The sequence below is a fragment of the Mirounga leonina genome, unplaced genomic scaffold, assembly GCF_011800145.1.
Source record: "Mirounga leonina isolate KUSES-001 unplaced genomic scaffold, KU_Mleo_1.0 Mir_93, whole genome shotgun sequence".
Lineage (NCBI taxonomy): Eukaryota > Metazoa > Chordata > Mammalia > Carnivora > Phocidae > Mirounga > Mirounga leonina.
Genome location: NW_023270854.1, coordinates 51,769,811 through 51,781,932, shown reverse-complemented (window position 1 = coordinate 51,781,932; position 12,122 = coordinate 51,769,811). Strand labels below are relative to the sequence as shown.

The 12,122-nt window shown below is 32.5% G+C and overlaps 1 protein-coding gene across 3 annotated transcripts in view; it reads right to left on the bottom strand.

Moving 5' to 3' along the window:
• The window catches only part of SMCHD1 (structural maintenance of chromosomes flexible hinge domain containing 1), a 141,362-nt gene that overhangs the window by 76,265 nt on the left and 52,975 nt on the right, over positions 1-12,122 (bottom strand). For all 3 annotated transcript variants that reach the window (XR_004677641.1, XM_034996034.1, XM_034996035.1), the window contains 6 exons: positions 10,126-10,203; positions 9,927-10,046; positions 6,569-6,713; positions 4,305-4,401; positions 2,754-2,826; positions 510-649 (listed from right to left, as the gene is read on the bottom strand). Coding sequence is in view for 2 of the 3 variants with exons in the window: in XM_034996034.1 (XP_034851925.1) it covers positions 510-649; positions 2,754-2,826; positions 4,305-4,401; positions 6,569-6,713; positions 9,927-10,046; positions 10,126-10,203 (653 nt within the window). In the remaining variant the exon portion in view is untranslated. The remainder of the gene's footprint in view (positions 1-509; positions 650-2,753; positions 2,827-4,304; positions 4,402-6,568; positions 6,714-9,926; positions 10,047-10,125; positions 10,204-12,122) is intronic.

Sequence of the window (12,122 nt, the reverse complement as noted above, 5' to 3'; positions counted from 1 at the left end):
TTCTGGCTATAAACTGGAAAAAATAAAATAGAATTCACCAATATTCTAGACAAATTCTGAATGAAGAGTAATTTTTTATAATTCTAAAATTTATGTCTTCTGAAACACCAACTTCCTCAACCACTATTTTTTTTTTTTTAACTTTGTGTATTTGGGTTTTCCTTTCCTTTTTGTGCTCTTTTACTTACCTTCATTTGTCTACTCATCCTTAACCCTAAAAGACATTTCTATCATTCTATTCATAAATACTTCAGCTAAACTGAGGGAAATGGATCAAGAAAGGAGGGGGAATGTTCTATGAATTTCTTTATGAAACTTGGTATAGATGATGCCTTTACTGGCCAAAAAGTATAGGCAATGAGATACCCACAAGTTTCTCCATGGACTAATCATTAAAGATCTAAATACGATATAAGCCTCACTATAAAGTAGCTAAGAGATAGTTATGTCCATTTACTACCAGATTACTCAAAATAAAATCTACGTATTTTTATCTTACAATAACTTACCTTACAATGAACAATCAATTTTGGTTGTGTTGTTATATTGTCTGATTCATCCAAAATTTCTACCTGAAATGGGAAAGCTGTTCCATTTTCTATAACTAAAATTTCAGAATCAGGTTTCACTTTCAATCGATGAGGGGGACCTACCAGAGAATTATATAATGAAATACAGATTCAAGTTTCTAAGACTGAAATATTGAAACAGCAAGGAAAAAAAGCTTTTAACATTTCAAGTTTTAGTATCTTAATGCTAAGAAAGGAAAAAAATAAGCAATACCCATGTTTAACCATTTCTATCTCTAAAATGCACAGATTCTATAAATGACCAGATTTGTCTCAACTGAGTAAAATGTTTGATGTCTAGACTTAGTTTTACCCAACAAGCTATGACATTATTGTAACTAATGCTAGAAATCACCTCAAGGTGTAAAACCTTAAAAGAGATCCTGGAAAAAAGTATTCAAGAAGAAAAGTTTTTTAAAAATACTTTTTTATTTATTCACTTTAACTTTACACAATGACTGATTTCTCAAAAATATGTTAAGAGAAAACACACATTTTAGGTAAGTGTTCAAAGGATCAGTGCATGTCTTGATATAACCAAATAGTTTACTTGTTTGATTGCCCACGACTCTGATGTTATAAGCAAGCTACACAAGTTTCCTCTAAGATTAATCAGAGTTCACACTTCTATAGCAATATGCCTTGATGTGCTCTATAAACACTGATATTTTTAAATACAATTTATGCTAAATGCTAGTAACAAAAATTCACAGTTACTGAACAGTTACTTACTTTATAGTAACAGTTATTATTTACTTTTTACTACATGCCAAGCAACATGTCAAGTTTTAAGCACTATATAATCTTCACAATGATCTTAATGAAGAGGGTAATATTACCATCCTCATTTTGTAAATGAGGAAACAAATTCAGAGAGATTAAGTATCTTGTCCAGGTCATATGACTAGTAAGTGGCAGGCTCAGGTTAATGTCCTGAGTAATCTGAAACCTCTTGACAATTATCATTATACCATGCTACCTCCTACTTTACAATTTTCATTCTCAAATTCAAAACAATGTCAAACTACCTGGTTATTAAGAATTTCACTACCCAAATCTATACCTTTTATCTAACCTCTAAAATAAAAGCACTGTGTTTATTAGTATGTAATAATTTTTAAGTTTGCTTCTGTGTGCATTTAAGTATGTATGTAAGTAATCTCTACACTCAACGTGGGGCTCAAACTCATGACTCCGAGATTCAAGAACCACATGCTCTTCTAACTGAGCCAGCCAGGTGCCTTAATAATTTTATTCTTATACTTCTACCAATGTGCTAATTTTGACATCTTTTATCAATTTGTGCTTGAGGGAAACCAAACAACTTGAATTTGTGAAAGGACATAGCTACTATGTATCATTTCATTTAAAAACAGTACAAAAGGTCATATGTGGACAAAGGTATGATTATAGTATTATTAATAACAGAGCTAAAACTGACATACCAAGCACTGTTGTGTTTTACAAGCACATGCAGTTCTCACTTTGCACAGTACTGTGTTAACAAGAACTCATGCATATTGGAACTGTGTCGTCCTCCATTCAGTTACCACAAAATCTTGCAAAGTGAGGGTTACCTATATTAACTCATTCAATCCTCACAACAACTGTGAGAAAGTAGATATTATTTCATTTTACACATGAGGAAACTGAGGGACAGGACAAGTTTACCTAGCTCTTAAGTGTCAGCTTAAATTCAAACCCAGAAGAGATAATATCAGAATGTATTCTTTGAACCTATATGACAGACTGCCTCTCAAATTAGCCAGCATTTCCTACCCTGTGTTACTTTAACGTAACTTCATTACGAAGTTGATAAGTCATTATCAAGTTAACATAAATGCATGAGAAACTTTTCATAAGATATGAAACATTTACAGTTATACAGGAAAAGTTAAAGACAGGTCCAGTTCTAATATAAGCCTGATTAGTGTATCTCTTAAGAGTTGTTCCCTAATACATTCTCAACATTCACACTTTTCTCCTGATTATTTTTAGAACTTCACTAATGTCTTCCTACACATTTTCCTGTTTTTTCAATTAGTCATTTCTGTCAGTGCTTTGACATTCAAATGTATTTTCAAGACTTACACCATAACCGAGCCAAAAAACACTTCATCTTATATTTTATAATAAGATTATTATTTTAAAGGTAAATATTAGGAATATTTCTTAAAATATTACCTGGTAGTAATCTAATTTTTAAAATCTGTGTGTCTTCTTTTAAACCCGGCAGAATAACCTTCAAATTAAAATTCTGTTGAAAAAAATTATTTTAATTAAATCCAAGTCCTAAATAGCTCAGTAGTTTAACAACTCAATTCTGATTTATTTTTGCTTTTAATTTCCATAACATTAATCTATTCAGCAAATTTATATTGAGAAACATGATCATTTATGTAAGAGATATAGATGAAAAAATGGACTCATATTGCTTCTTTACAGATAATAGCCTCTTAAAATTCAAAAGGAATAACCTTTGAATAATCAGAATCAAGATGGGCATTATAAAAAATATGGAAAATATGAAATATAAAATACCAAAAATCTAGAAATCTCTAAATGCAATGTGGTATTCTGGATTTGATCCTGGAATAGAAAACTAATTAGTAAAAAAAGCTGGTGAAATGTAAATAAAGTCCACAGTTTTGTTAATAGTATTGTACCAATGTTAATTTCTTAGTTTGGATAAATACTTGATAGTTATAGAAGATATTAATAGAGGAAGCTGGGTACAGAGTATATGCAAACTCTCTATACTATCTAACTCTTCTGTAAATATAAAGTTATTTCAAAAAAGTTTTTTAAAAAATCTAGAAATCATTTTAGTTTTTTAGTAAGCTTATCTTACTAAAGTCAAATTTCCCTGAATTTCAAGTTCTTCTTCCAGGAAACTCTGAATTCAGAAAGATGTACAGAACTTGACTTTTAATTTGATTTCATTATACAATGCAGTGCAGCATAAATTCATATGCTCTATTTTTAATTAAATGCCATTTTGATGGAAAAGTTTTGAATATATCTTGTAGGTTAATGCTGCAGTGAAGAAAAGTTATATATTACTTGTTATTAGTCATAGAATTCCCTTTAGTCATGTAAATCTATTAACTACTTTATATACCTGATAGAAAAATTACCTTATTGGAATTTATATTTTTACCCTCCCTAACTTTATCCCTCCCAAAACATTTTCCTTTATCCAAATACCAAACCCAGTATGTTCATAAATGTGAGCCAAAGTTTCTCATATTTTTGTGTTCTAAAATTAATATTCAAAAATTTTTTAAAGTTGGAGAGAAAAAAGAAACCTAGTATTGGATAACTGTTGATAAAATAACTCTGAATGTGAAAAGAATGGAATGAAGATGAAGACACTTAAAAAATATTTAATTCATAAATGTTACATAATAGCAAACATGCTAGTTTCCCTTAGAGATGTAAATGGTAAGTTTAGTGACATGATCCTAATTCTTAGGAACCCCATATTGTCATCCTGTTACAAAACTATGTCATCCAATTTTATTTATTTTTATTATGTTAATCACCATACATTACATTAGTTTTTGATGTAGTGTTCTATGATTCATTGTTTGCGTATAACACCCAGTGCTCCATTCAGTACGTGCCCTCTTTAATACCCATCACCAGGCTAACCCATCCCATTTTAAATTCTCCACTTCATTTTTATCATACAGGAAATAAGCATGTATTAAAACATTTATGTACAATGATTACCTTGCCTTGACAAGAGTTTACAGGGCCCTTAGCTGTAACACCTCGAATCACACAATTCGGTCCTCTGGTTATTTCTTCATAATGTAAAGATAAACCACTGGAAAAAACAAATTATTTTTTAACTTCCCCTCCATTACCTATAAATAAGTTGCAAATGTGTAACCTTCTCATATGCCATTCTCATGTTTAATTTACTTTTCTAATAAGATAGTATTTTAAAAAATAGAATAATTCAATAGGAGAAAATTCCCAAGAACTTCTTTTACAAAGACAAATGATCCATAAGTGATAGCACTGGGCCAAACATTGTAAATGATAAATTATAAAATATAAAGCTTCATTTATTAAATAAGATACAAGGCAGGAAATAATCAAATGCTAGACCATGCACATAGGTCAAGAAAAGGAAATACCCAAATAGGCCAGGTTTAGGGAAATCTTCAGACTTCGCCATGTATTTTTTTTTTTCCCCCCCAAATCTTTCATCCAGTGAGATGTTAGAGAGTTTCTGGCACTTATTAAACTAAATAGCAATTTTAGTCCAAATAATCAAGTACAGTCTTATGATGTAACCTCGTTAAAATATACACTAAAGATTCCCTAATCTATTACCATGAGCAATTTCATTCCTAAATAGCCTGTGACCACATGTAGGTCATTAGAGTGTAAACATTTTACTCTTGTCAAGGGGTAAGACGAGGGAATAAAAGTAAAAGATACACCATGAGGGAGGAAAAGCCAAATGGAAAGGTTGTAAAGATAAAGTTGAAAAATATCTGTCAGAAAGAAAAGTAGAAATACAAAAAGAAAAAGAGAAAAATTAGGAAAATCAGAGAAGCAGTCCAGAAGGTTCAGTACCAAAAAATAAGGACCTCAGAAAGAGCAAACAATGATGACAGAGATGTCTCCAAAAATATGAAACTGATAGATTATCTATGCACTTAAAACATCATAAGAAGAGACCAATTTGGCAGAGTTTAATCTGTCATAAACTTAGCAAAGAAAAAGTATAGTAGCAACAAAGTTGTACAATAAAGTAAGTGACTAGTATTTACATAAATGCAATAAAGCAAGGACTAAATACTGACCAAGCCACAATATAAACTTTATTGAGGAACAGAGGAACAGGAAGGAAGCTTATTTTAACAGAAGTGGTATTAAGAGAATACGTCATTGTCTATAGCCATTAAGTCAAGAGAGAATGCCTAAAACTGAAGAATGAAGAAATAGCAATATAAAATTTAGATATATGGCAGTAGTTACCAGTAGATTCAAGTAAGAAAGTCGAAAGGGTTCTCTGAGAAGTGGATTGTGGGTAGGTCAGAGAGAGCAGAGGGAGGAGAAACTGTTCTTTTATAATAAGCCTTACCGAACTACTTGACTATTTAAAGCTACATGCATGAATGATTTTTTTTAATTCACGTAACACTGAAAAAACAAAAAAACAAAGAAACCCATTAAGGAAATTGTCTTTGTTGAAGATAAATTCACACAGCCATGCCACCAGGATTTTTTTTAAGTTCAAAACCCAAAATATAAATATGTACGTGTGACAGAGACTTCTCATGTAAGAATATCCTATCAAGGATAGGATGATGGAGTTATAATCAATAATAGGTATCAAATAATGCGCTAATATTTTTCCAATTGTGACTAGAAGGGATACTTCCAGTGTTTTATTTTTAAACAAACACATTTAAGTGTTCAACTATTCCATTACGGTTTAATATTCAAATGAATGCAATAGGTCAAAAGAATCATTTTTTTCAACTCATTTTAAAAATTTTTGTAACTATGTATTGTTTTCCAAGAACTTAACCATGCTATAAATCTAATCACTAAACTATCTCACTGTGAGTTTCTAGAAGACAAATACTATGTTCTTAATCACTTCTATAGGTCTAGCTAGCAAGTGCCTGGAATATAGCACATGCTCAGATGATTAAGAGTGAACAATTACAATCGTTAGATCTTCTTGTTGGATAGACCCTTTAAAAAAGAAAAAAAAAAAAGAGTGAATGATTATAACATGAGGGGAAAAAGTACATAGAGACAACAGAAGAAAGCATACATAAAAAGTGGGCTCAAAAAGACACTTTTGTCATAAAGCATAGCTTAGGGCTTAATAAATCCCTCAGATCTTATAAAACACACTAAAAACTTTAAATGACAAATGTGAAGTTAAACACATAAATAATTTAAGCTAAAAAAGACAATGCTTAGTAAGTATGAAAAGTCACATATAGGTTGATCCTTCAAATTACCTTGCTTCAAAAACTGGCTGAATATCATTTCCTAGTTGACTAGTATGACCAAATTCATCCTGAAACTCCAGAGGGATATTGAATGGGACTCCAACACGAAAAGGAGGATCCATAAGACCAAATGAAAACTTCTCTGGTTTACCCTCTTAAAAAAAAAAAAAAGTAAACATGAGAAACAAATTCATTATAGGTCAGAAACAGCCATATTTTATATACAGGAACCTAAACTACGATAGAGATGGCATTTTAAATCTGTGAGAAACTTATATAAATTATATCTATAAGCCACTTGGGAAAGTTAGATCTTTATCTCACTATACATAAAAGTAAAATTCTAGAGGAAGAAAAAAAGGTTTTTAAACTATGAAATTATTAGAATATAATAAAGAATAAGTTTATAACATTATCATAGGAAAAACTAAGGCAAAACATAATATCAGCCCCCCCCACACCTTATCTGTGGTTAACTGTAGTCCAGAGGCAGATGATCCTACTTCTGATATACTGTCAGAAGGTCAACAGTAGCCTAAAACTATGTTACAATTCCTAGGTCATTGACCTCACTTCATCTCACCAGATAGGCATTTTATCACCTCACGTCATCACAAGAAGAGTAAGTATAGTAGTAAAATAAGATATTTTAAGAAAGGAAAAGACCATATTACATAATTTCTATTACAGTATATTGTTATAATTGTTCTATTTTATTATTATTGTTAATCTCTTAAAGTCCCTAATTTATAAATTAAATTTCATTACAGTATGCATATACAGAAAAAAAATAGTATATATATGATTTTGGTACTATCTGCAGTTTCAAGAGAACCACTGGGAGTGGTCTTGCAACACGTCCCCTGCACACAAGGGGGAACTACTGTACTCAACAGCTATGAAAGAATGTATTTGATAAAGTTTAAAATATCTTATTAGTTAAAATACACAAAGTTAAAAGAGATGTTCCATAGGAGAAAATATGTACAACACTGCAACAAGGGATTAAAATCCAGAATACATAAAAACTTTCTATAAACCAGTTCTTCTTAAAGTGTGTTCTCTAGTCAGTTTCAGCCATCCTCTGAGAAATTATTAAAAGCGTGTATTCTAGGGCTCACTCAAACCCAGAAACTCTGGGAGTGATATCCCACAGACCAGTGTCTTAAAAAGCTCTCCAGATGATTAAGATAGAAAGTCAAATTTGAGAACCACAGCTTTAAACTGTTAAAATGGGCACAGCAAATGAATAGGTTTTCACAGATGACATAGAGAGCCCAAGAAAAGTGAGAAGAGGTGCAAAATCTAATAAATAATTTAACCACCAACTAGGATAAATACAGACACTGGCCAGGAATGAGCAGAAGGAAATTAGAACTCTCATGGTTTGTTGGTGAAGGTACCCTGGTACAACATTTTGGAAGAGCAAATATATTTAAAATGTTAAGGCATATACAAGTCAGCTTGTCAATTCTACTTTTTATCCACCCTAGAGAATTTCTAGCACATGTACACAAAGCAGCATGAATTTTTTCCATATAGAAACATGGTTTGTAATAGCCAAAAAATTGGAAACAACCTAAATGTTCATTAATAGAAAATTGCTTCAGTTATAGCATGTCTATGCTATGGAATGTGTTCTGCAGCTATTAAAAGAATGTGGTAGAAGCGCCTGGGTGGATCAGTTGGTTAACTGTCCAACTTATGATCTCAGCTCAGGTCTTGATCTCAGGGTCGTGAGATCCAGCCCCGTGTTGGGCTCCACACTCAGTGCAGAGTCTGCTTAAGATTCTGTCTCTTCCTCTGCCCCTCCCCCCCATATGTGCGCTCTCCCTCTCTAAAATAAATCTTTAAAAAAAAAAAAAAAAAAAGAGTTCCCTAGATCCCCATCCCTCAATACACAGAACCAGTCAACTGCCTTCCTTAGCCCCAGCAATAGACAGAAGGCTTATTCTCTGACAAAGGTAAAAAAGTAGGGCTAAGAAGTGAGGGACAAAGCACTACTAAAAGTGTCACGGTTTGCTGAAAATACCAAGTAAAAGATTATATAGTAGATATGAGACCCCCCAACAGCCTTCCTCAGTTTGCTCCCCAAATGCTGGCAGTGAGGTGTTTACCCTCCCAGCAGAAGACCAGAAGGCTCTACTTTAGGGAATCTAGACAGCCCAAGAGAGAAAATCTAAAAATTCCCATAATCACTCCAAATGAAAGAAAAGCTTTCAAATGTCCTATGATTAAATGTAAGCAAATCACCAGACATGTAAGAGAGCGTCTACTATATGAAAGGGCAAACATAAAAAAAACCAACATGGAGGAAACAGATTATAAAAAAGTTTAAATATTTCAAAAAAGACCACCACTAATACCCTCAGGGAATTATTAAAGACACTGAATTCATGAAGTAGGCAGAGAAGCTTTGAAAAGGGAATAGCCAGAGAATAAAAAATGACAGCAGAAAGGAAAAATTCAATAGAAAGTGTAGTAGCATGTCATGTTAAAGGAATCTCCCATAACACAGGTAAATAAGAGATGGAAAGTAGAAAAAAAGAATATTAGTACACCAGTCAAGATGTCCACTGTCTTAATATGAGATGATGTAGAAAACAGAGTAGGAAATCAAAGTGATTCAAGGAAAATTCCTAGAATTTAAAATTTCAGAAAGTAGAACAAAAAGAGATTCTCCAAACAGCTGGGCATCAGGGAAAAGGGAAGAATGTGGTGGAGGTGGTGGGCAGAACAGCTCACACACGCAAAGGTCAGGAATCAGAATAGCTTTAGATGTTACCAGCAATAAGAGAAGTAAATGATGATCCCTTCAAAAATTTTAAAGAAATATGATTATGAATTTGCAATGACATGGACGGAGCTAGGGATTATATTATGCTAATAAGCAAAATAAGTCAGAGAAAGACAAATACCATATGATTTCACCCATGTGGAATCAAAGAAACAAAACAAACGAGCAAAGGGGAAAAAAGAGACAAAGGCAAACCAAGAAAGAGACTCTTAACTATAGAGAACAAACTGATGATTACCAGAGGGGAGGGGGCAAGAGGATGGGTTAAATAGGCAAGAGGGGATTAAATGGGGATTAAGGAGTGAACTTGTGATGAGCACCGGGTGATGTACAGAAGTATTGAATCACTGTATTGTACACCTGAAACTAATATTACATTGCATATTAAAACTATAACTTAAATAAAAACTTAAAGAAATATGATTATGAAGCAGAATCATAAAGCCTTAATTTTAAGATGATGGTCACAACTGGCCAAACATCTTTTACTGAATTACCTATCTATCTATTCTCCCTTTATTTAAAATGCCACCTTTAGTATAATATGTAGGTATATAGTGTTTCACTTACCTTTAACAGAAAATTTAATTGCCTTTGATGGTAGTGGTCTTCCTGCATAAGTGTCTGCATTACTTTCATTCAATACAACTTGTAATTTCAATGTGTAATTCCCCAATTTCTGAATATTTTCTGGACAAATTAAGAAGAAATTAAAAATCAAGTCAACATAATACTGATATAATTTTTAACGTTCAGAATAATAACTCACCCATTTTTTTAAACCAGTAAGGCCATTTTCCTCCATGTTGACTAATATGTGAAATGATTTCTTTATTTCCATTTGAAGCTTAATAAAAGAAAAAAGAAATATTTATACCTTGAGAAACTGAATACACAACATGAATATGAAATGTCACACTGGCATCAAATATCTTTATTTGTTGTACATTTTTAGAAATTGTTTTGAAACTTCATCAAAGGATCTAAAGCTATCCTATGCAAGTGAACAGCATAATGAAAATTATTCATTCAGCTCATTAAAATTCCTTTATTTCAATTCTTAAAAATGTATCTATGAATAAAATTAATTGGTACAAAAGATTAGATAATTTTCTTTTGATATTAAAAATAATTTTCCTTAAGAGTTTTCAAGACTAAAATACCACAGTTTATTTATATAGAATTGCTAAGATCTAATGACCCACTGTTATGAGAAAGAAGTAAAAACACACACACACACACACACATATAAATAAAATATGCTACCTTTTTTGTAAGGAAGGGTAAGAAATGATATATTTGTTCCTACTCGGCATTATAGCAGGAAACACAGGAAAGATAAGCCAAAAACTAATAAAATTACTACCTAAACAGGGAGGAAGTAAACAGAGTAGAGGGATGACATAACTTCTCTGAAGGTTTATTTCTGACTTTGAAATTATGTAAATGACTTAAAAATTGAAAAAATAGAATTAAAATACAGCAATTCATAAACAAAACCAAACATACATCAAGTAGGTGACATGACAACATTAAAAAAGGATTATTATTTCAAGTAACCTTTTTTGAAGATTTATTTATTTTAGAGAGAGGGAGAGAGAATCCAAGCAGACTCCACACCGAGTGGGAAGCTGAACATGGGGCCCAATCCCATAACCCTGAGATCACCACCTGAGCTGAAACCAAGAGTCGAATGTTTAACCAACTGTGTCACTCAGGCGTCCCTCAAGTGACTTTATTTTTTATTATCTGCCAATAAATAAATTCAGCACACTTGGACGATACAAAATCATGTTCATGGATTGTTAAGATGACAATAACATCCAACTGATCTACAGATGCAATATGACCCCTATCAAAACCCCAGTACCATTTTTTGCAGAAATAGGAAACCCATGCTAAATGTATTTGGAATTTTAAGGGACCCAAACAGCCAAAACAATCCTGAATAAGAAAAACAAAGTTAGAGAACTCACATTTCCTTTCAAAGTTTACTACATAGTTACAGTAATCTAAATAATGTGCTACTGGCATAAGAAGAGACTTACAAAGAGCCCAGAAATAAACCCTTGAATGTATGGTCAAATGATTTTTGACAAGAATGCCTAGGCCATTCAATGGAGAAAGAACAGTGTTTCTAATTATTTGTGCCATGAAAACTGGAAATCCACATGCAAAAAAATTTAATCTATATAAATTGAACTCAAAATGGATCAAAGAACTAAATGTAAGAGCTAAAATGATAAAACTAATTTTAGACCAAAAAAAGCTTCCTGACACTGGATTTGGCAATGACTTCTTGGATAGAATACCAAAAGCAACAATGCAAAAACAGAAAAACTGGGGGCGCCTGGGTGGCTCAGTTGGCTGAGTGTCCGACTCTTGGTTTCAGCTCAGGTGGTGATCTCAGGGTCATGAGATCCAACCCCATGTCAGGCTCCACAGAGTCTGCTTGGGATTCTTTTCCTCTACCCCTCCCTCCACACCCCCCCCGCCCCCGCACATGCTCTCTCAAATCTAAAAAAAAAAAAAAATTGGACTACATCAGAATTACATTTTCTGCATCAAAAAACACCACCAACAGGGTGAGAAGGCAGTCCACAGAATGAAAAGAAAGTATCTGCAAATTATATAGTATCTGATAAGGATTATCCAAATATAAAGAACTCCTACAACTCAACAATAAAAAATCCAATTAAAAAATGAGCAAAGGATCTGAATGGACATTTCTCCAAAAAAGATATAGAGATATCTATAAGCACACAA